At 39.1% G+C, this 25,792-nt stretch overlaps 1 protein-coding gene across 5 annotated transcripts in view; it reads right to left on the reverse strand.

Annotated features, from left to right (window-relative positions):
* The window catches only part of LOC126923743 (ATP-sensitive inward rectifier potassium channel 12-like), a 48,720-nt gene that overhangs the window by 3,282 nt on the left and 19,646 nt on the right, over nucleotides 1-25,792 (reverse strand). For all 5 annotated transcript variants that reach the window (XM_050737472.1, XM_050737473.1, XM_050737474.1 and 2 more), the window contains 7 exons: nucleotides 23,845-24,083; nucleotides 22,483-22,756; nucleotides 22,027-22,219; nucleotides 21,310-21,531; nucleotides 15,400-15,641; nucleotides 13,867-14,156; nucleotides 13,097-13,352 (listed from right to left, as the gene is read on the reverse strand). In XM_050737472.1, the coding sequence (XP_050593429.1) occupies nucleotides 13,097-13,352; nucleotides 13,867-14,156; nucleotides 15,400-15,641; nucleotides 21,310-21,531; nucleotides 22,027-22,219; nucleotides 22,483-22,756; nucleotides 23,845-24,083 (1,716 nt within the window). The remainder of the gene's footprint in view (nucleotides 1-13,096; nucleotides 13,353-13,866; nucleotides 14,157-15,399; nucleotides 15,642-21,309; nucleotides 21,532-22,026; nucleotides 22,220-22,482; nucleotides 22,757-23,844; nucleotides 24,084-25,792) is intronic.

The raw sequence follows: 25,792 nt of genomic DNA on the forward strand, positions 1-25,792 counted from the left end.
TTTCAAATACTCTGTAATACTTCATTCCTTCGGGATACGTTATATTTACGATATATTCATCGACGATAGAAACACATTTTTGCAAGGAACAAGAGTCAGTAGAGTGTACGTGAAACTTTACCAAATCGATGATCGATCTCGATTTTTAATTCTTCGACTCAAAAGTAATCTTCTAAAGTAATAACAGAAAATGAAAAGAGTTCAAAGTGAACATAAGCGAATTTCCAGATAAAACTAACATAGTCGACTCTCGTCGAGAGTGACGATTAATATCGCGAATTCTCTTTTGGGATAATAAAAATAGGAAGAGATAAAAAGTATGTATATATAAAGATTCTCACTAAGATTAAGACTGTTCTCATTCAAAGAGCGAACGTTTCCCCGCGTTTTGCAGCTGGAGCAGCGCACGTAAGCGCGTCGCACTCGCAACTGTTTCAGATTCCCGGCCGTTGCACGAGATTGTGCCAACGGATGCCATGGCGTTTTCCTCTTATGGCGGGGATAATGCTGACACGGTGGCACATACGCGTGAACACGCGTGGCACGTGTACGAAACGCGTTGATTATTCGCGAATTGAATTTCGCCGGATGCGAAACGCAAAAACTCGCTGCGTTCACATTTTTCGCCTCACCTTCCAACCGTGTCACTTCAAAAAATCCTATTTTTCACGGAATATACGATACGCGATACGATAACAATACAGAAAGTCACAAATTTCTTTTCTCGATAATATCTGGTTGTTTGAAAATTCCTTACTGTTTCTGACAATGGAGGTATATTTTGCGTTAAATTTAACAAGATTGCAAGAGTCACGAATCTCTGCCAAATATTTTAACGTTAAGTTTCAGAGGAATATCGTTTCTGGTTCGAGTAAGAAACCGAAATTGACCGATTGAAAAGATTGAAAAGATTCGTTGAATATAATACAGTACGACGATCGTACGTGCGAGTTTCGCAATTTTCTTTCCATAATTTTTTCCATGAAACGTCGATGGAATAGTTGATTTAATAGAAGTCGAAAAAGATGGGTCGACGGGAGGGATTCTAAGAGGCAATCTTGTTAAAATTCCTCCCCGAAATACATAACAGGATATCTCGTTAACGAGGCTTTTTCGATGACACTTGTAGCTTTTCGAAAGAAAAGATCGAATGATTAATTGGCCTGTTCCGGAGTGGCGTCTATTCTAAAATAAAGAGGAGCGACAGTGTTATAAATGTAATATTTTAAAGTTGCCCTTTGCGGCTTCTTGTGGCCGTAACAAATTTATAGAAATAACACACATACTTTTCGAGCGGATGAACACGAACTGTATACGGGATGATAAAATTGACAAATTCTAATTTTTCTATCTTTGACAGTTTCATTATACTTGCTAACAATCTGATAATCAGAAATTCCAAGATAAACTTTGAAAAGAGATTGCTTCTACCAAGCGATCGAATTGACCTTTTAAAAAATGGTAAAACTGTCATTGAAAATCCTCCGGCCACTCGACTCAAGTTCCGACAGATGTACATTAACCTTCGATTATTGAATTGCCATAATTGAATTTGAATCTCTGATAACGATCAACTGCTTCCACCTTCTGCAACGTTAACAGTATCCTTCGTGAAAAGGCTCGTTCGTGAAACGTGCAACTTAAAAGTCATCCAAACCAGTCTCGAGTCGATTGTTAACGAACAACCGAACCATCCCATCGAAGAATCTGCCGTTTTACCTGTTTTTAATGATCGCGTCGATGCTTCCAGTTTGACGACGAAAAGCAAAATAAAAAGAAAAGAAAAAAAGAATAAAGGGTATTTATCGACAAATATCACGAATCTGTTGGTGGCGAGGGTTAAATAATTGCGGTGGGGTTTAATCGCGTGCGTGATCGTCGCCACGGGAGCAGAAGAGGGACGTTTCCGGTAGGGAGAGTGCAGAAACTTGCGCACGTAAGCATTCGAACCGCGATGATTAGGTTTGGTCGGTCGTTACGATGCGATTCTTGCGGTTGAATTCGCACGATCGGCAGATCTGCGCCAACAGATGATCCGTATCCGTCTTACCGAATAATTGGGTAATCGTGTTACACGCTGGACTTGTCATTGCAGAAATTTGCTGTTTAGCAGACGTTCAAATTTCCGTCGTGGCAAACGTGTGCTTCCAGCAGAATTTACGAGATTTAACGGTGAACGATGCGTGTAAGCGGTAGATAGCGCGAAATAATGGCAAATTATTTCTTTAGTCGACGAGAATAATGAATTATATTGTTAACGTTTTATTAGCATCTACCGCACGAGATGTCTGAATTTTCTATGAATTTTCTATAAATTCTTTCCCTTCGTCGAGCATTTTCTGCGTTCTATTCTCAGACTCTGAATTTTCTCTCTTCGCGTATGGATTTCATTTTTTTACTTGCACGTACAAAATCCCTTGTTACGTTACAAACTAAAAATAGCTTCTAGCGCTATCGTAAAACAGAAATATCGTAAGGTAGAAGTAAAATTGTAAACGTTAAGTTTATACCAACGTTTCACGCGATACCGAAAATTTGTATTTATAACTTTGCATACAGCTTACACTTTCAACTTGATTAAATCTGCTCGTATTAGTAGTTTCTTGTTTGGAACAAATTGGTAGTCTTGAAATTGCATTTTTGAATTCAAAGGAACAAGAAATACATTTTGAGCTGAAGTAAAAAGTAAAAGATCCAGCTTGGTTTCCATATAACTGACGAAGAAGCGAAGAAGAAGAAATTGACATCTTGAGAAATATTCTTATGAATATACCGTATGTGTTAGCATATATGATTGCACTATACGTGTATGTTAAATATATCTATATCATAAATATCATATACCATGTATACCATATATGATATATCCGATTCCACGTGTATCGTAAAAGCAATTAATAAAAAGCGTGGAATTTTCTGTTGGAGAATTTGAAAACCGTTAGTACAGCAAATTGTTAATTAAATGGATTGTCAAGTTTGGAATTGAAGTTTTTCGATTCTGGAGTATTTAAGGAGTATTCGAATGAAATAAAACGAATCTAAAGATTTTAAAATTCAAATTATTTAGTCACTCAGCTGATTCTTAATTCGCGCGTTTCAAAAGAGAAAACGATAAAAGCGCCTTGGCCGTCGTACTTTTTCCTCATAGGAGAAGTCCAAACGACTTTTTTATCGACCGATTTTATTGACACTTTTGTTACACGTTGATTCCCATTGAAGTTGAATACAAATGTCAACGGAGCAACATGTATCCTATTCAAGAGCCCACTCATTCACCTGTGTTATATACAGTTACGTTCATTGTCATTCGAACTACGGAGAATAAAGAAGCCGGTGATGTTTATCGATGATATATCGAATAAAATAGAAAGGATACTGTTCTACATTTTGCGTCAACGTGTACCAAAATTAAGCAACCTTGAGGAAATCTCTGTTATCTCCCGTCACAGTAACGTGGTGTCGCAAATTTCTTTATACAAACGAATCAGACTTGTGAAACATTCAAAATCGGCAAACTCGTAGGAACAGCTGTCGAGTAGTAGCGGCTTCGAAGCTAATACAACGCGCTCTGTCTATTCGCCTTCGAAGGATAAACATCATTGTTAAGATGAACGGAAAACGGCTGACTTGAGCAACAAGATCAAGATTCGAAATAATTACGAAACTACGTAGAAATTGCACAATGGAAAAGATTTCTTGGAAAAAAACTCATCGTGTTTCAGACGATCAAAGCTTTCGTGACCACCGGCATCGTGCACGACAGCAGGTTTGATTTCGTGTCGAGTAGTAAGGAGGTTGACACGCGATCGGATGTCGGAAAATTCGCGTACTGCCAGCCATTAATCATCGATCATCTGACCGGCCGTTTCGTTGTCTTTCCGCCGTAGATCACGTGAACGAAACGATCGTCGTGCCGATCAATTAACGCATTCCCTCACGTCATCGACGTTTACCTTTCAAACGAACCAGTGATGCCAACAGCAGCCACAAAAATCCATCCGATTCTTGTCTTATCCCGCTTGCTCTAATTGCGGATTTGTCGCCGGGCTTTATCGATTGTTTCACGAAATTTAAAACGAAAAGGGAGAAAACACGCGCGAAATTTCCACTCACAGCGTTGAAATTCAAGTTCGAGTCATCGACACGGTTGGCCACGTGATCTTCGCCGCTTCACAGATGTCGTTCGATCGACTGCGTCACTTTTTGAATTACGAATTTCCCGCCACTGCAACGACGCGCCGTTTCGCGATATTCGAACGGTTTCGCGGCGATTTTTCGCACACAGATCGTCGAGATTTTTCTGCTCGACGATCGAAAAGACCGGAGTGCGGCGAGGTCGACGTTGAAACCTGGTGAAACTGCGATCGCGTTGCCAACGAGCGTACCGAGCAGCGAGCTTGCTCAGTGACGTCAACGCACCTTCCTCGTCCGCCTTTATCCCTTCCATTTTCTCTCTTACCTAGCCTTTTCCTCCTACTTCTCAACGAGATCGAGGATCGTCGATCAGCATTGAGTCACGTACACATTCGCAACGTCGTCTTGCCCGACGACCTATGGCGTTGTCTCGTCTTCTTGTGTAGCGAGCCTTTATCTTCCTTTCTGCTTGTCGCGGTTTTTTCTTTCATAAATTAGGGTCATTTCGTATTGCGAATATTGGAAGGTTTATCGTCTATCGTTTGGCAAATGAAGTAATTTTTGTTTAATTTCCACGTTAATTTACGGTAATTGCGCGGTAATTTACTGTAATGTTAGTGAATCGTGTGTGTGTGGTAAATAACATGTTCTAGGTTACAGAATTCTACTGTATAATTGTATAACTCTACGTGGAATAACATAATTATGTAGCTTGTAATTTGTAAATCCGTTTGGAAAATTTTCTTTCTCTTACTAGCAAAATAATCGCGTTATTGCCATGTAGAGGAATTTATCGGTACTGGTAAGTTTCAACGACTTCCAAAGCTTCTCATTCGCTAACAATATTATAGTTGAATCGTGCAAAAGGGCTGAAATATTAGTTTATTAAATATTAGTAGGAATAACATTTGCGTCACTAATTTCCCTCGTCCATCGACCTAAATCTTTCTCTTATCTATTAATGAAAAATTATTCAAATTTCTTATTTCGTGTCTTTTCTCAGAAACCTACCGCCTTTATGACTCGCGTATAAATCAGTTTATGCTTATTCGTTAGTTTATTATCAAAGTACGGTAATTTCCGAAATAAAGCAACAACGATTACTCGAAAGAATTCTCACAATATCGAATCGTCAATTTGCAATTGTTGTTGTCCCACTGAAATTCTATCAGAAGTTTCCAACAAAAATAGCATCAAGTCAGTCTAAATTCCACAAAGTCTGCGCTCGATCAACGTCACCAATCGCTGGAGCAGAGTTATCGATTCGTTAGTCAGACTTGATTCATAAGCCTTGAAGAATTTATGAGAATTCATAGAAGCAGTATGTCGGAGATGCTACGCATATTTGATGAGATTTAAACACGCGAACCATGAATGTTGATTTTGGCATTGAGTTTTTCGGCTATACTAATCGAGTAGTTCTCAATTACTCTGTTGCTCAAGGTATAGAAAGTCGTCACAACTGTTAGACGTCTTCTCTTTCGCTTGAAATTGTTTTCTTAGGTCTCGTTTAAATCAACCAACCTGTCCGAATTCAAGCAATTAAGGACGAAGCCGATGGTCCGTCGGAAACTTCTAAATAAATACTTGCCCGAAATTAACCTTCTCTCAAGTTCAGGAAATCGTAGAATCTATTAAGCAGGTAGAAAGAAAAAAAAATAGACATCTTTAAAATTACCATATTTTTAGCGGCGACGTACGAAAACATAATTCAACGAGGCAGATCTATCGAAGAAAAGATTTCGGACGAGATGTGTCAATGGAACGTTGATTCTCAATGGGTTAAATAAAGCAACGAGACAATATCGTTCAGTGAATCAACAATTTGCAATGATGATTGGCCCACTAAAATTCGATCGTGTAGGCTGGTTTTCAACAATGCTTCCAATCTATTATTTCATTCGCATAACGCTGCTCGTTAGATAATTTTTCGTTGATCGCGAGATCGTTTCGCGAGCAGAGCACGTGCGTTCACGGTGCATCGGCTTGTGTGCACACCGTACACGCTAATGTGCACTAACATGGGCCAGTGTGTACACTGGTATCCACTAATGGGGGACACACTTCGCCGTGATAATAACCAATTACGTCAACGAGGCCGGAGGGCACGACCGTGACGTTTCGATGAGTGGCATCAGTACTTTGACAAACGACGATCATCATCTGGCCAAATCTTCCTTCTATGGGCCATCAATTTTCATATTCTACCATAACAGATACTCGATTCGATGTAAACAAAGTCATCGATATTTGAAACTTTCATCAACGTTAGAATTATCGTTGGAATTATACAGATGGAAGTTACCAGTTTGCGTAATTTCTTCATCCAAGTTTCACGGATTCGCAACGTTGTTTATAGACCCTTTCTAACTTTTCATGGAAGATTTGTATACTTGCAACTATTTGTATTTTTGCGCAATCGATCGTTTCAGGTTCTTTGCTTTAATTCGAACGTATACTTGTTGAAATTTTTAATTGAATACACAGAGACGCAAGGGTATGATATTGCATAGTAAATGAACGAGGAATATCGTCGTCCGTATTTAAGAATATTCAGAATTGTCAACATTTGTCAAATAAATCGTATCGAAGATGTTTGAAATAATTCGTAAAATTGAAAATCAAAGAGTCGGAATTGCATTAATTAAGAGAGCAAGGAATAAATCAAGTCGGGATATACGCAGAATACGTTTGAAGTAATTTCCAGAAATTTGAGAAATTTGAATCATTTGCATACTCGCCTCCGTGCATGATTCACAGCTTAACGAATTTCCTGGACAGCTGATTCACTATTGAATGAAATCCACGTGAGAGCCGGTAATTAATTATAACTGTAACGTCATTCATTCGTACGTATGTATGTTTTTATTTCTCGTAAATTTCACGAGAAAAAGCGTGCAGTACGCGCGTTGCTATCGAAATGCACGAGCTGAGTTGGTTTTAAAAGTGTGACGACCTTCGAGTACGGCTATCTTAGTCACAATTGCCGTGAAAATGAGGCAAACGAGCGCGTAATAAAACTCTTTTTCAAATAATCATTCTTTTTCTCGCCCTCGAACATTGACAATGATTTTATCGCGAGAAAGTAGCCGTGTCTTCGTCGTGGCTCGTCGAGGTTACCATTTCTCACCTTGTGACACTCATTCTCGTCTTTTATTGTTGCGTCGTGATACTAAAACGTCTCGTGATACTCCTCCGCTTTGGTTCTTTGACCTTTCGTTCGCGAAAATTTACCATGGAATTCGCGATGCATTCTTCACTTTTTGAACTACGAATCCTGTGATTCGAACTGTAAATTTTATTTTAACTAACCCTTATTTGGTTCTTTCGTTGTTTAAAGTTAAATTCGAAAAATGTACTCTTCGGTTAGATCGAAGAATTTTCTTTACGATAAATACCGTGAATCCGTCAATTACCTTTCCGTTCAGCCAATCGCGTACTCCTCTGTTCTTCTGAAATAAAATCTGCAAGCAGATACCTCCCGCACGATTGAATTCAATATTATTGATAACATTTTATCACGAGTTAGAAATGATTACTATCGATAGACTTTCTTCGATAATTTTAACGACGATACAATGTTAATATCGTAAAACAAATGAAATTTTGCAAATTACGAAAGAGGAGTTTACGATCTGCAACTTGTTGCTTGTCTATTTCCTAACATCGCAAATAAATAAATGCAATAATAAATATTAATTAACAGAAAATTATCGCGCAAGGGGGCTCACAGACACGAACAAATCTACACGTAATTTTACAGCGCTAAAAATTCCTAATAAGATCTTCCAATTAAACTTGTTCCATGATCTAGAAAGTAGCCGTGGCGTCAATGACCACAATAACCGAGGTTTACCAGGTGTAATTGCTATTGTCACGTTTTGCAATCGCGTTATCGCGAATCTCTCAGTTTCTTATTCAAAACAGGCATTGTCTGGGCGACAATGAGCAGCGTCTAGAATGACAGCACGAAGCACGAGAATAGAGAAACGACGAAGCGTATTACCTTGCAACGCGAATTGCGACATCCTTCTCTGGGACTGTCCTCGGTCTGATATACCGATTATGCGTTCGCACTAGGTTGCGAACACCGATTTGCATGTTTCTATTCACACCTCCAATTGCAATCGAGCTAGCTCTTCCTTCAATTAACACCGATCACGATCTTCCATGTGTCATATGCTTTAAAGTCGTATTATCTTCAAGCAACTAATTACCAGGTTTAAGTTAAGTTATCTTCGAGTGGTTAATTATTCGACTGGTATCGTTTCTGTGAAATTTAAGCTGAGCGGGATATCCGTCGATCAAATACGTAAAGTGGAATATCGCTATGGTCGATTATCATCCTTGTTAAAGAAGAATATCAAAAGGATAAAATGTTGAAATGTTGTTAAAATGTTGGCTTGTTAAAGAATAAAATTTTGCTGCGATCATGCACGTATATTGAATGTTTAGAAAGTTATGAAATGTTATGAAGGTATCAAACTTGTCTTAGTTATTGTCACGCATAATCAAGATCAAACTCGTGCGTTTCCTTTTTTTACGTGAGTTGCAAATTGTTGGAAACATCTTTGCATTCGTGTGAAATTACAGACCTCTGTTCTACCTGGACAGTGTTTCAATATGTGAATAATTATTTCAACCAGTTAGCTGTCTTTGACGAGTATGCTCGTCAAATGCAATTTTGATTTGCAAATTTTAAGCTGTTTTGGATATTTGCACGCTAGGACGAAATAACACGAACAAATAGAAAGATGTAAATAATTATTACGGAAGTATTGTATATAGTGCGAACAATGCGATACATTTTAGGTACACACTTTTCAAGCAGATCGCGATAGCTAACTGGTTAAAAGAAATCGGACCAAATTGAAATTTCAGGGTAGGGTGACTATGAGACAGATTTGCGATATAAAATATATTCAAAGCGCAGGATACAAAGGCGAATTATTATTTTGCGTGGGCGACGTGACTCATCCACTTTCGATCTCTCACTTATTCAAGACACAAAGAAAGCATACGATTGGAAAGTTTTCCATTTCCGGAATTTCATATCCTACTACCTATAGGAAATTAAAATTTCATAGGAAAACCTATCGAAACTAGAGAGTAGAATATCAGGAAATTTATTCGAAGGAAAACATTTAAACAGCGTGACTCGTTCGTGATTTTCGATTTCTAGATTTGTGTGCAAGGGTGTTTCGAAACTGTCGTTTCCCGAGTTTCCTACTCTGCTTGAACGAAACAAAAATGAACATTTCACGGTAGAAGAATGTGCGAAGAGCGACCGTGTGAAAAGCAACGTATTTTCAGCATAAGATATACGAAGATAAGTAGTCGTTTTATTCGAGCAACGTGACTCGTCCACTTTCGATCTCAGTTGCCTCGAGACACAGAAGAGTACATAGCTTGGAAGCATCGCGAGCTTGCGAGGCAGGTGAAATGTGTCTGGAGAACAAGGACACATGGCGATGTACTTGCACGAAGCTACGTGCTCGAGGAACTTGATAGCTGGTTTAGCGTGTTTCGCGTGGTGTCATGGTTCGTATGTGTGGAAACTTGGCATAAGAAGCAGGGGCGAGGAGGGAGGAGGTTAGGCCGAGATTAAACAATTGACTGGCGTGATAACGAGGGCACTTCCCGCCACTAAACTCATCCTGTCGTGTCGTGTCGTCTAACCTACGTGGCTCTCTGGATCCACTTAATCCTCTGCTCATCCAACTGCCCTTCAGGCCATCGCGTGTTGCATCATAACGTGGAAATGCCTCCTCGTACACCTCGCTACGAATTACCTTCGTTCCAAGCGTCGTGGAAATGTAGCTGAACAGCTTCTTGCACGCGACAATCTGGCTGTTGCTAATGCTTTGTATTTTATTAGACGTGCCTCGATTAATTCGGCGTCATCGCATTGAATTTTAACCAATTAGCTGTTTTCGACGAGTTTCGAGTGCGCAAGAAACAGTTACAATTTATTGTTTAAATTGTAATTTAATAATTGCATTAAATTGCAGTAATAGAATTAACAAATAAAACAGTCGTTTCATTGTAACTTAATTCTTGAGAAGACTTATTACATATCCTACTCTTATCGATTTTCAATTAAAGAAAAATGGTGCTGAAGCCAAGGAAACGAGGGATTTTGAAATGGTAATTTGGGTGCTTTTTAATTAACGTTGCCCAGGGAAACCATACAAATTTGGAGACGCAGAATTTGAGCAATTGTTAAGTAAAAGCTGTGTCAGATTCGAAATACCGAAATAGTTTACATACGTAATTTAGGTTTGATGATCCTTGTCGAACAAGTGAAACTTGAGCTATAGTTGTAATTTGTTTTGGTTGAATTTTTGTTCGACGCTTGTACCACAGGGTTTCGTATTTTATTATTTCGATAGATGTGTTAGGCGTGTACAGGACGCGAAAGTTTGAAATTAATTTTTCTACAGTTTTTCTACAGATTCGTTTTATGCGAGACAGATAACGAATGTCAGCTGATTCAGAGATACGATCAGTAAATGTTGATTAAATTTCACAGCGAGCAATAGGAACAGCAGTCACCGTAAAAAGGTCAGACAGTGTCTGGCCTTTAAAAAATCATTCAGTAATCATCGCGGTTAAATTCCACTGACTTACTTCGTACGATATCCTTCCGAATGATCAAAGGGCTCGTACAAATTCGTTCCTTTTCTCCAGAGAAAAAGAATGATCTCTAATTTTCACAATGATCTTCTAAATTGCATCTTTCCTTTTAACAAAGTATCCATCATATCACGCAATTAAATATCACAAATGCGAAACACGACGACTCACTTTTCCTGTCTTTTAAATTTCCAAACTCAATGAAAGCAAAATTGGAATCATCTTTTCAAACGATTGTAAATTTCACGTGTACATCACTTTTCGTATTATTTCATACACTTCTGGCTACTACGATCATTGCCCAAAGTTGAACAATTTGGTAATTCGATTCTTATTATAACCTTATTACTATACCGTATATGTTGTTACGGGGAGCAAAGTTTCTGGCGAATTACGATCAGTGCGCGACTCGTTGATGCGAACGTGTACCAGAGAGATAAGGTTAAACGAGCCCGGAAATCGTCAGTTAAGTGACACGGTAGAACGATCTTAATGGCGATAAGGTAAAAGAAATTGTCCCTTTCATTCAATTTAATCCCGCGATTCTCATCGAGAGAACAGCACCGTGCGTCCGAATGAATCGGATGCTTCGCATTCCAAAACAAGTTCAGGAGCAGCCTCGCAATCTCTTCTCTTCTGCGTGATATCGTAATGTAAACGTCCGAATGTTCTTTTAAACAGCAGATATCGGCAGGCGATACCGAGGAAGCAAAAGAAGAATAAGAAGTCTTCTAACCGAATCGAGGAAGACGAGTTAACTCGTCGCCCGGATTTCCCAATCTCCTGCGTATTAACGTTTTTACTGTTCGATGAAAATGAGCCAATCAACTCAGGTCTGTCGTCGCTTGTCCACGAGTCGTTCGTGTCCTCGTGATCCGATCCATCGATAGCTTAATTCGCGTCGATGAGGATGACCGGTTGAAATGGAGAGCGAAGGCGATGGAACAAGAGAAACGATAAGCGTAAAGAAGCGAAAAAGAGAAAGCGAAAGGCGGAGTTCGTACTACTTCGATCGTTGGAATCGTGCAGGATGCTGGCCAGTTAGTCGAACTTAAACGGCGCGTATGTATGAAAACTACGCGGCATGACGTCTTTGTGTCCCAGTTAGAACAATTTAGAGGCCCAGTTGTACGGCGAAGGCAAGTTGTTTTAAGAGGGCACGATCGTTGCAAATCGCCCGGCGAGTAATTGATCCTCCTCCGAGGCAATTTAGCCTCTAGAAACCTAAAGCTTCTAGCTCGTTTTGGTCCCGTGGTTCATCGATAGCGGAACGGAAATCCAGTCAATTAGAAGATGTCCGAGATTTTCTGCTCTTTTTGCTTCCCCCTGGGCCTGCTGACGTAAATGCTACGTGTGTGCATGGAATGGTTAACGAACGAGGGGAGTCGTTGATGATTTAATGCAATCTCGTTTCAGGTCGTTCAAGGGGGTACTCTAATTTCGAATTTTCAAGAAAACCATCTCATTTCGCTTGTTTTACGAAGATGTGGCTTCTTGAAATTACACCTGCAAAAGCATTTTTTCGAATTCGTAAAATTAATTCTGTCGTACAGATTCAAGAAAGACGGCGTGCAACAATTCGAAACGATATTTCCAGTTCCAGCAACCATCGTCGAACGATTATTTCGTATCTTTCGTCTCGCGAGACACGAAAGAGGTCGACAAAATCTGACTCTGTAATTTCAGAATGTCACTGTTTTTTTTAATTCTTCTTTTTTAAATATTTCTTTCGCAGTCTAGTTCATATCCTAATTACATTTATAATACTTGAAAGTTTTTGGTTTTTTCGATTCAAATAAGCGAAACGTACGAGGGTCTGTACAATTCAGCTATATTCGTTTGAAGAAAATTCTCTGTCAATATATACGAGGAAACTAATATTAAACTTCTTGCAGTTCTTCTAGAAAAAAAATCTTCTAGAATAAAATAAGTCTTCTCATAAGTCTTCTACTTGACTCCTTAACCCCTTAACGCACAGATCATTCCTTTATTTATTAATAGAAATTTATTACAATATAGTGGAAAACAAGTGAAAATGCAATTATATACATAACATGTTTCTTTATGACATATATGGACACCTTTAATAATTCATATAAATTATCGTATAAATTAAATATATAAGGTACTATAGCTTGAATGCATATAACAATCGCTCAAACTAGAACCAGTATGGATATCTTTATTTATAAGGTACTGTAGTTTTTCAGTCCACAAAGTTCAATGCCAAAAACAATTAATTCAGTAAAACCCAATTTCTCCACAAATACACATATCACGCCAAATACGTGCGTTAAGTGGTTAACGATGGTCCACGTTTGCTCACCTACACTTGTTCCTGATAGAAAACAGCGTGCCTAGGAAGATGATTCGTTTTGGATGAATCGCCCTCCAACGCGTTACGAGCGGGAAACTCCTTCATAGGCTCCATATCTATTACGTGGTGTTCGACGTCGCCTAAGATGAAGCTGGTTTTTTTCTGCGGGCCCTTGTGATTCTCTCCCAGGCTGGACCTCGAGGAGGTGAGAGGATGAGGCGAAGGTTCGCGATACGCTTCCGAGGATTCCGCGAACTTGGTATGTCTGAATGGATGGAACACAGATTAGCATCGTTTCTATAGTTAAACGCGGTCTTTGGATTTTCATTGAACATTCGAATAGAGGGAAATGGAAGGCCAGATTCTAAGATTTCTAAGAATTCCCGATGATTTATCGTTGTGCCACGCTTTTGGTTTCTCTCGAGACGATCGCGTTGCGAGCAGATCGCGGATTTTCATTTCAAAGCGAAAAATCTTGAAATTTTAAAATAGAAAAATCGCACAGGATGCAACGTTTTATGAGAAAATATATAGAAATATCTAAAGCGTAGAGATTTCTATGTATACCTGGTAGGCGAGACAATTTTCCATCTAAGACGAAGACTATGTTTTGATTCTATCCTACTAATTATATTTTGTAAAATATGAATTTGCATAAAAATCCGCTGTCACATTTTGCGTCAGTGTCGTCGTAGCTTATGAAACGTTGACGCAAAAGTTGTAACTCGTAACGCTGTTGTCTCTGGAGAAACATCGAAAGAAGAGACAGATTTGGATACCTGGGATCTAAATGCTGTCGCGATGGTGACTTCGATAGGGAGCTGGTAACTGGAATTTGATCCATCGTTGTCCTAGAACTGGATCTCTTTATCGTGTCTCTCGACTCGCTCTTCCTAGAGTCTAAGGTACACTTGGACGGTTCTCTGTGTATTCTTCTGTCTTCCTTACTCGGTGCCCGATTTTTCCTTAAGGTCGCGTTTATGTCTTCCAATACACGATCATAATCCTCTTGGTTTCTTAGTTCCTCGTGGGAATAATGATTTAAAACGTGCGGATCACCGTCCAGGAACTAGACACAGAATGAAAATATTTGCATTTCTATTAGTATATCGTAATTATTATGAGACTGCAGATTTTTATGTATTTATAGAAAACGTGAAAGCGTGAAATTGATACGAGGAAATATATAAAATGTTCAAAGTACAGTGATTTCTATGATACTTGATAGATAAAGTAATTTTCTACAAATGTTCAGCTTTCTTAATTATATTCCAAGGAGCGTGAATTTGTATGAAAATCCGCGCTCTATTTATTATAGGTATGCAGTATATTCATACAATAAAATTTTGCTAATAATTTTATTGTTAAATCATTTTCAAGTACCATAGACTGTATGTATGTAATGTTGAGAAATTAAGCTACTTGTGTCTTCCTTGGATTTAGATGAAATCTAACCCTCGTAGCAATATTTTGAAGAAACTACGTACAGTTGAAGTTTTATTTATTCTTGCTGCAGCCTTCGGTTCGCTTTTGTCCTCGCTTGTTCTTTCAGAACTCTACTATTTCTTAAAAATATTGAGCAAGATTTCTCGAATATAACCTTGAGAATATATTAAAATCCTAGCGTCCCTGTTCAAGTGACATTTTAGAAATAAAAATAGTTACGTATAACACAGATACTAAGACACGCGCTTTAACGACGCAGATCAATCATCAAAGTGAGATACTTGGAAATACAAAATAACGCGGTCATAGTTTTATTTTTACCCAAAATTATAACAATTAGCCGACAATAGCTTCTTTCGAATACGATGGACGTATCAACATTGAACTCTTATATTTCATATCCGTAGAAAATTTAATGATTTAATTTAATTTAATGATAATTAATTTGATAATAGAAAATTATATTACACGGAGAAACAGATTTCACTGTGGTCTGAAAATGTGTTACAGTTTATCAAAAAAAAAAAAAAGAGCCAGATTCTACACAGGATTTTAAAACAGAAAAGTGCGAAAAGTTTACAAAAGCCACTATTACCTATAGCTTGTTGTAAATAAATACCTTCGATAGAATGTACTGGCCTTTTCGACTAAAAGACATAACGATATATTATATTACTGCGTTTCCTTGATTCTCCAAGTAAAGTTAGAAAATGGAATCAAGGAAACGGATTTCACACGTAAGAATCACTTTTATCTCGAAGATCTTAAACGTATACTTGAAGTGCAGAACCGCAGCAGGATTAAAGAGACGACGTTCGTATACAACGATCTAATAAAAAGAAAAATAGTAGCTACATGTTTAGTACCTCGTTGTGCGTGTAAAATATGGACTGCTTCAAGTCAGTTTGCGCGCTTTGCATGCTCTCGCGTCTAAGAGAACCGTCAGGGCCGGTGATCATAACTGGAATCGGAGTGAGCGTCATCGGCACGTTCATGTGCAATCCGCCTGTTGACGACGCTAGGCTGGAACCGGATCCGGTGGTCAAAGAACTGCTCGACGCATCGCGATAATGAGCGAATCCGCTGTTGCTCGCACGTTCTGAAATACCTAATGGTGCATAGAAATTCAAAATTAATTTCAGGAAAAAAATTCCATTTTACATACGGCGTAACAGGAATGGTTGGTTCATCGAGACTCGGTCGAGTCTCGCTGAAGCCAGTTTATTTAACGACCATCTCCCTGAGAAAAATACTCGCAAGTTTGTGGTGAATTCTTTTTTAAGATAAGAATTTCGAGTATGTCACAGGCTATATAGTCCCGTTTGTGCATAGCGAGTTTTTCTGTAATTTTCTTTCTCTTTTCTTTTTTTGGTTGAAACGCTCGCCAAATGGTCAGCTTTCGCGTTCAAAGTTTTCTATTCTTTCTAGTTAGTTGTTCATTGGCCATTGTTCAGATTCACCGAGCGAATTTACGAAATACAGTTACAACGCGCATCGATCTTTGTCTTATTCAAAAAGCGTTTTCCCTTCGAATAAAAGCGAAGAGCTCGTGGAGCCAACGCGCTACCGCGTTATCGTATTTGCTCGGGCGTAGTGCGCCAACTTTGTCTTTTTTCCAATTTGCTTTTGTATCGGTAGTATCGAACGAACGTTTTCCTTGACTGTAACGACAGATGAGGAATCATTGAACCAAATTAGACGGCAAGAAGTTCGCTCTACGGAGATATGACGTGTCGTTGTTGAATCGCCTGAGTCGACGGAGTGTGTTGACGAGAATTCAATAAAACGGTAAATTTAAAAGAAGAAAGAAAAAGGGAGAGAATGGAAGAGGCGCCAGTGATTCTTCAGAAGCGTTCAAAGTAAATCAGTTAAGTCGTTACACGTAGATTTGATAAACTGTACGACGCGAGAGGTGGATTTCCAAGAAAGTACGCGCGAAGTTATGGCGTCACGAGCGAACACGTGAAACAATGACGAGAAGCTCGTTTGCGACGCAGCTAGAAAAATTTGAAACGGTCCGCGAGAAACCGTACGACGCGAATGAGCAGCTTTCCAACGTCGCGATGATGTGAAATCGTTGCTGAGCATTGTTTGTCCTCGAAATTCCTCAAACTTCTCTATAGCGTGGGAGTTTAGCAGGGAAGAAGAGAACAGCACAAGGAAATTAATTACGGAATTCATTCACGCGGACGATTGTCGGAAGTTGAAGAAGAGGCCATTTCGTCGCTTGCACCGCGTGTTGGAAATCACCGAGTGAAACCCGGAAATAAGAAAAAGAAGTGGAGAACTCGAGGAGGGTCGAACCACTTAAAAGAGAACAAGTAGTTGCAATTACAGACACGAGACGTGCCATCGGTACGACAAGTGCAAAAGGCGAATCCTTGGCGGAGAGTACAAAAATAGAAAAAAGGATAATGCGTCCTAAACGGCACACGTGTGCGACGTTAGTGCATTTTTCTCGGAAACAACGGACGCTGATGATTCTGTGTGATTGGCGGACTTCGATGAGAGTATGCGTATGACTTATAATCACGAACGTTTCCGTGAACCTGAGCCACCGAAGATGGCATGTTTTCCCCAGATAGCTGGTGATACATTACTCAAAGTCGCTAAAGTGTCGGTAAGACAGATGCTGTAGCTTTAACGAACGATAAACCGATAGATCAACCCCCGAAGGAAGTACTCTTGCCTGCGCAGATGAAGAGGAATTTGTTTCAGTGAGAGCGTTGACGGACGAGGATTTTTTGTTTCGCGTTTAAGCGATCGCCGTGAAGTTCGAAATAGCGAAGACGCTCTATCCGCGCAGGAAACACGCTACGCTTCGCTGTTCCGACGTGTGTTTTTCGATAAGGAAAGACCGATAGGACGTAACGTGTTTCGCGAGAACCTGCTAAGATGATAAGAATGAAAGGCTGAGTCGCGTTGATGTTAAAACGATGAAAGAAACCGAAGAGACTGGTGCGATGCGAAGTCTAAAAACCAAGCGTTCAAATGATTTTTTTTAAAAGCCTGTACAGTAAAGACGAGCGAGCAAAAACGAAAGATGCATATTCCAAGTAAACGAGAGAGAATTTCGTGAATGTGGGTTCAAGATATTTTGTCTTATTGAAAGACGACAGTACTAGTTTTCGGAGTGTCTGTTTTACACGTCACGAAGCAGAAGCTTTTGAAACATTTCAAGAATACGAGACTATTGCGTTTAGACAAGCTCGTGACAAAATAAAAGCCTTATAAAAAGCTAATGGAACGGAATATACGCGAGGCGAGTATCACGATTTTCTGGAAAATGGGGAATCATTCACGAAACATCAGCACCATGTGTTCTGCAGTAAAATGGACAGGCGGAGCGTGAAATAGGTACCCTGGCGGAGAGCGCTAGATCGATGTTGATTACCAAGGCTGTGTCAAGTACGTTGCAGGCCAAAGTTGTCAAGACAGCTGCGTATGTTCGAAACAGAACCCTTTGGAAACAAGTACACAGGGCATGGTGGCGTACGAAAAATTGATCACCGGTCGCCAGCCGGAAATTAAACACACGCGCGTGTTCGGATGGACAAGACGTCCCGAAAGTAGAAACGAAGAAATTCAATGCGAAAAGCAAGAAAATGGTATTTGTTGGCTACGGGGAGAAGTCGACGAACTATCGACCGTGGGATGCAAAGCGTAAAATTCACGTGAATCGCGACGTTGTTTTTAATGAAAGTTGCGTGAAGTCAGAGCCAACCGTAGAGACCTGAAAGAAGACCCAAGTCCGGTTGGTTTCCGCTAAACTACAATGTCAATGTAGGGGATGAGGATGCTTGAAAGATGAAGAGGTAGTATCGGTACAGCCAAATAACGCGAGAGTTGGTTTTCAATCGTGACAAAATTCCTATGCACGTGGAAAATCAAGATCGATGAATCAACGAAGTTCGCTAGCGATCCGGAATGTCATAAGCGGACAAAATATATTGATGCTCGCTTTCATTTTATTAAGCGGCGTTCGTGAGATTGATGTGCTGATACGTAGAGACTAAACAGCAGCAGCAGATGACAGATATATTTACTAAACCGGTAATGAGATAATTTGAATATCTATAAGATAGGCATATCAAACGAAACTATATAAATAAGAGAGTTAAGATAAGATTGTCAAACATACCACAGGCTACATAGTCTTGTTTATAGGTAGCAAGTTCTTATGTGGTTCTTTTTCGGTTGACGCTCGAACGCTCGGCAAACGACGAAGGCTTTCGCCTTCGATATTTCTTTTCCTTTCCATTTAGTCTTTTTTAACTATTCTTCGTTCAGATTTGCCGTGTCAAACGAATGCACGAAACACATTCTATCAATTTTCGTTTTGCTATCAAATAAAATTCAACAGATACTTGTGTATACGTAGTGTATCTTCTGGTCAAACGGCTAAATTGTTCTATGAAATTTCTATGAATTTTGTAGATATCAAAGAGAATAAAGTTTTTATAAATAGAATAGTAATAGATTCTAATAAGTTATAACAAGTTATAGCAAGTTGCCAATGCAAACGTAGTTGATATTAAAAAAGCTAGAACCGAAACCGTTTCATCGCACAAGATATCTGTACTCCATCCCCCGCGATTTTACAGCCAACGGTCTATGTGGCGTCCTTCGAGCCCTCAATAGGCCCAAGGAGCCACCAGAAACTTGAACTCCTATCTGCATTGTTCGCACATATGGTTTAAGTCATTCTGCTTGCCCGAAAAGACTTTCTAATCCTAGAAGTGTTTTCGGCTGGTTTTTAGAAAGGTCCTTGGGTTTATTACGCGCTCTTAAGAATTATGGAGAAAGTGGGTAGTGGCCTAACGTAAAAAGCGGAGATTTACGTAACGGAAAATCCGGGTTTTCCCATGAACAATGTCGCCCATGAACCACATTGGTAGGAGGATTCTTCCTCCCATCTTCATTCCCAACATTGGTCATAACCAATCGGCATCGCGGATCATTGCTCTAACTTTCCTAACTGAAAATGTAAGCTACGAGTCCGCGTTCTTCGTTCAAAGGGCATACCTATACCGAGCTTTCCTCCGTAATCACATCAGAACGAACTTCAGAGTCCCTATAGCTCTCACAGTTTCTACGGCTCATACTTCTTCTACTGCTTCTACGCCATCAGGAGGGTCAACATTACCGGTTCTCATAACCAACGAACAGTCATCATATACACGGATTCTCTCATCTACGAATAATCCTTTTCTTCGTCACCTGTATCTCAATCAACGGCGTTACTAATGTGTGTGATTGTACAAAGTGTTGGAAATATACATTTTTATAATCCTGTGAATCACAGTGTTATACTACAACAGCTACCCCTATTATCCTAACCGAAATAAAGGAATCGAACTATTCGTGGTGTCGATTATTACAATCGTAACGGGAATTTACGACTCCCGTTGACGCGTTTTCTCGCGACCGAACTACAGAAACTGTAAGTTTATGGGTGTTTTCGTAAGTCTGTTTCATGGTTTCCGAAACTGTTTCATGGGTCTTTTGCCAGAAAGTTTCTTCTCTGATATTACCATTTTTTTCTAAATATGATACAATATGGAACAGTCACGGAATTCATTCTTATATACTGTAAGCTTGAAGTTACTAGGTGTAGAAGCCAAGAATTCGAAGACAAGGCAGCTTAGGAATGTATTGATACGAAATGACTACATTCGTTTCAAATTAATAAATTAAACAGATTTCAAATTAATAAATTAAACAGATTTCAAATTAAATAAAATTAACAGAAGCGATCTATCCAACTACAAGTGAGAAGATCAGTTAGAAAATGATCTAAAATTCTTAGCTGTTCTATTGTGTGTATTTTGTAAAGAAGAAACCATTTAAATTCCCAAAATTGCATCGTCCTAAATTAACAAAATTTCTACGAAAAACTTTTAAGAATCGATGATCCTAATTCTCTTGATAATTTTGGCCTTTTGACAATTTGTAATTTCCCTTTAGTAATTTCCCTTTTAAAAAAATATGTTCCATCCGAACGATTTACTATTTAACAATGCTTTTAATTATGGAATTAATCGGTAATTAATAGGCTCGAGCACACGTACAGTGCAATTACAGTTTGGTTCTTTTCTTGGTCCAAGGTTCGGACATATTGGCAGTGGTCGGAAAGCGGAGTGCCAGATTTTCGACTCGAGGTAAATGCTACAACGTATACGGCGGCTAAAAGATAGTTTGCGTCGCGGAATGCGTATCATGTCGCGGACAGTATCGCCTGTGACAGTACAGATTCAATAAGCTTGATTCATGTTAATCGAGGTCAATCACATTTCATCGACAGCGTACAGTGGTCGATAAAATAGAGTTCTCCATCGATCATTATCAGATGACTGCGGATATTTATGCAAATTCGTATTTTTATGAATTACTTGTAACTTGTAACTTGTAAATTTATTCCGCCTGCTAAATATTATAACGTATACTACGCTTTGCATATTTCACGCATATCCTCGCGTATTATGCGAGTTTTTGCATTTTCGACCTGTCAGTCTGGTCTCTTAAACTAGAAACATTACGAAATTAAAGACGAATAAGGACAAAGCAAATGCGATTTTCAAACCGAAATAAATTTCTAAACGAAGCACTTAGCACATCTTTAGCATTCAAACGACGAGTTAACTCGTCTTCCCGGATTAACGCGTTTCCCGGTGAATGCATAAAAATCCGCAGTCCGATATTATCACGACGATTCTTTGAAGAATTTTAACGAAGTTGGGAATTCATGCTTGTTAGAATTTTTTCTTTGCTCGTACCTCCTTTCGATCGTTGCATCGTCCTAAGTTTGTCCAAATCAGCCGCTGAACATAATGGCGTGTCAACCTCGTACGTATTGTTGAACAATGAATAGTTCACTTCGTATTCCCCAGTCTCCTTTTTGAACGTGATTATGTGTTCAAATCTGTGTCCCCATAAAATTTCAGACGGCAGGTACGAGCTTCTGGCTTGAGTGGTCATGCCAGTTGATTCGATGACACCTGCAATCGACGAGGAATTTTAGAAATTTTACTTGTCTTCTTAATTCATTAAACACATAAGGTTTTCTGGAATTTGGTCCAACGACAGCTGAAATCAATGCGAAATTGTAGAAATTTGTCTTTTCTGATTCATCGACTGTGTTATGCAACTGATGGTTCAATTATTCATCATACAGACTGATTCGACGTGGAAACATAAGTCAGATCTCGATCGATTGAAAATTAGTCCGTAAAAGTTTATCAAGTGATAATGATTACTTAATAATAACGAAGGATTGTTTCGACGAATTTTCAAATTCGATTTTTCGAAAAAGTTCGAACGAACATGTCCTTTGTTTTAGATTTCGAACTAATTCTCGCACGTGAGACAATCTATCACCGATCATTTATTCGTATTTAATTCGAAAGTGGTTTGTTTCAGGCGATCGAACGAAAAGCTTTTGCTTCGTATTTTCGACTTTCACCTTGGCACACGGGACCTGTGTATCAAATTACCTTCTAACATGACGATAATCTCGAATCGTTCCCTGAGCATATCGCTGGCTGATATATGATAAAGAGGCGACTTTTCGTCGATCTTGTGAACGATCGTCGTTGGCCAAATAAAGAATATCTTGTCCTCCTCGCCATCGCCGCCCACTTTCAATTCTGTTTGGAAGAACGGCAGCAGTTCTCCTTCTCTGGTAACCTGAAAGTATAGTTGACGCCATCAGATCATTATACTTATTGATCCCGGATGAAAGTAATAAAGTAGAATTTCGTAGAAATTGGCGCTGGACGAAGTTTCTTCGATCGAATCGAGACAACTTTATAGAGGAGAATTTAAGCGCTTGAATGACAAAAACAAAGTTTCTCTTCGGAATTCTTCGGTTGGAAAGAAAAAGACGGGCAAACAGGCGTTACGTAACGTCGTCGTTTTGCACGTTCAACCCGAAGGAAATAGAAACTCACCTTCCTTTTGATCATCTGGGCTCTGACGTGAGCCTCGATGATGTGACTCTTCCTCATGTCACCGACACGGAACATCAAACAGGGTTGTCCATCCCTCTGACAGATCACAGCGTTCCTTGAAAACAGCAACGTCTGCGTTCTCTTCTTTGGCCGGGACAGTTTCGCGAAAACTATGCCGACCATGAAGGCCTGAAGGATCACACCTGTCATTGACTGGATGCATATCACGAACACTGCCTCTGGACACTCGTCTGTTGGATGTTTCGACCCGTACCTACGATATTTGTCGTTGTTAGAATGGCTTCGTATCGAGACACAGGGAGAAAGTGAAAAACGGAACCGGAGAGGATCCGGTGGAGCCTAATTAATCAAACCGAAGCTTAGGGAACCCAGTGGCATAGAATTTCTAGGGGCCATGGGACAATCGGAGTCATCGGAATCATCTTAGACTGACGAAGATTTTGGGACCGTAGGGAACCGTAGGTTTGAAGTTTCGAGATTTTTGAGATTTTTATTTTCCAACCATCTTACGAGAGGAATTTAAAGCTTCCCTCGGGGAATCTTAACATTTCGGTGCCGTAAGAACTCGAAAAAGTTCGTAAAGTTTCCTGAAGTTTTGCAGTTTTTAAGACCACGCGATCGCGGAAATTTGCAAAGTGCGAGATTTTGAAAACTGTGTGGCTTCAAGGATTCATTTGCTACCCAAATCTCTGGATTACTACGACCTACGACTTCAGGTCAGAGGTACAGCTGGTTCCAGCATTTTCAGGCGACTGTTTCGAGTAGCTGCAAAAAGAAAATCACCACTTTTAGGTGTCTAATGAACGAATTCGAAACTTCCGAGTGATCCACGTGAATTGACAAGTTGCACTTAACCCGTAGAAAAATTCGTTTATCTTATCGTTTGGTCGACTGCAAACTGCGGCTCAAGTTCTCCTGATTATCTATATCTGTGATCTACAATCTCTAGATGACGTAAAGTCATCAACAATCTGTACACGACCTAAGATTAGGTACCGAGGCAATTAATCTCAGATTAATTTCACTAGTTTGCCGGGTTACTCTAGGTCAGAGTTCTCCAATCTTGCCAATCGCAATGTTTGCAAGGCAACTCCGCTGTTGTACCTCGAATGAGAGTTACGAATATTAAATAACACGTTCGCTAAATTTCTAAGAAAATTACCGACGATCGCATCGAGCCCCGACGTTATCGCACGACCAATTAACTCAACTAATTAGTCAGGGGCGGAAGGGCATAGTTCTTCCAAATCGATCGTGTTGTTAGTAGCATGTGAAATTCGTTCGAGTTACTGATCCAATATAAATTACGTTTGATAATAATAGAAGATAATTGGTAGTCACCCGATCGTGTGCTGCGTCTCGATGGAAAATAGGAAGGAGCTGGTGAATCCACGAATCTCCCTGATGCACGGTGTGAACGTTATGTTTGGATTGTTTTGATTTTCTAGGTCGAGGTCGCCGTGGCTGTACGCTATCAGCCACCATATCAGGGCGAATCCGAGCCATGACAGAAGGAAGTTCATGGAGAACACCAACAGAGTCCAACGCCATTGTGCGTCCACCAGCGTCGTGAAAATATCCTGAAAAGGTTACATGAAAATATAGTTTCGATGAAAATTTGAAATTGTCGTTTGAATTGAAATAACACGTACAGATAGGCACGTGGTGATTTCTTGATAAAAAAAATGAGAAGAAAATATGCGATAAAATTTGTTCACTTAATGTTTAGTTTTGGAGAAAATCGAGCTTGTAAATTTATCGAATATACTTGAACATGGTTAACTACCGACTGGATATGAGTAAGCGATCGATAAGACGTTATCGTAGAGGCGAAAGTAATTAAAAAATATAAAATAAAATTTTCCCCTTCAAGACCTCATTTTCAAGAAAATAGAGTTCGAATATGTTTAGTTAAGAATCGATCTGTTAGTTAGATAAGATAAATACGAAAATTTATTTTTTCGCAAACGAAGCGTCTTGAGAACAAATTTTACTACGCATTTTCCACTTATTTTCACACGTAGGACGACCTGCTGTTGATTATTTAGCTCTGTCTAGTCCGAAGTTAACCACGTTCGAGTATACCTGATAAATTTTCAAACTCGATTTTCTCGTAAACTGAACCTTAAATAAAAACATTTTATTACTCATTTTATTCTTATTTTTTATAAGGTATCACCTCGTACCCGTTTGTACGTGTTATCAGTTCCTTTGACGTGGATATTAAATTGAGTATCAAATTGACGTATAAAACATTATTACGTGCTAATATTAATACGTATAAAATATTATTTCTGGAGAAGTTGAATTTAACAAGTCCATGCCAGTCATTGAACTGTCTATCATCTTATGCTTGTTTAAAGTATAGTATGTTAGTTTTCTTCCGTTCGAAGCGTAGATTCAAAGCATCGATTAAATTTTTATACTGTTGTTAGATAGCTTTCATAAAATTGCCATCCATCTCAAGGGATGTATCGCATAACGGTAGAAAAATTCCTTTAAAATGACCATAGACGTATCTGGGTCGAAAAGGAAGCAACTTGAGCTACAAATTATTTATATCGAATGTCAGGCTGATTTATAACAAAGGTATTGTGACCCGGTGATATCGGCTATCATGAATAATTCCTACGATTCTTTTACGAAGCTTTCAATTTAGAAAAAGTGACATGGAAATTATTGGAAACATCTTGGTGTAACGAGAATTTCATCTAGACGATTTTTCAATGCGTACGTTGTTCTAAAAGAAACCGACAAATCAAAGAATCTTCCGTTTAAAAATGGAGAAAGAAAGTAAAAGTTTATAAGTCTGGAACTGAAAATTTGTATAAATCTAGAATAATCAAAGTGCGTGGTTAATCGTTGAGAAAGCGCATCGAATAAGAAAAGAACATTACTTTTGTCGATTAAACCCGATATTTTAAAGGAACTGTGTACAATAGAAAATCTTATTTGAGACCACAACGATTCATCAATCTAACATAAACTTTCAATAAAACGATATTATCGACTTAAGAGTAAATGGACCGTTAAGAACACCGAGAAAGTATAACAATTGCGCTAATTTTAACACGTTTGAGAAATAAACGTTTCTAGAGAACCGGAATATAGAAATTACATGAAAACATCGACTATAGAGAAGAACGACAATTTGGCAAGTAATTGTACTCGGAAAATAGATGGAGATAAATCAAGTTCGCGTTTTTACGTTAAATGAGGTTCGTACGGCTTCGTATAAAAAGGAAGCGTAAAACTCGTAGCGTGATCGCTAAGTGTCGCTGGCGGAAAT

This window comes from Bombus affinis, chromosome 13, assembly GCF_024516045.1.
Source record: "Bombus affinis isolate iyBomAffi1 chromosome 13, iyBomAffi1.2, whole genome shotgun sequence".
NCBI lineage: Eukaryota > Metazoa > Arthropoda > Insecta > Hymenoptera > Apidae > Bombus > Bombus affinis.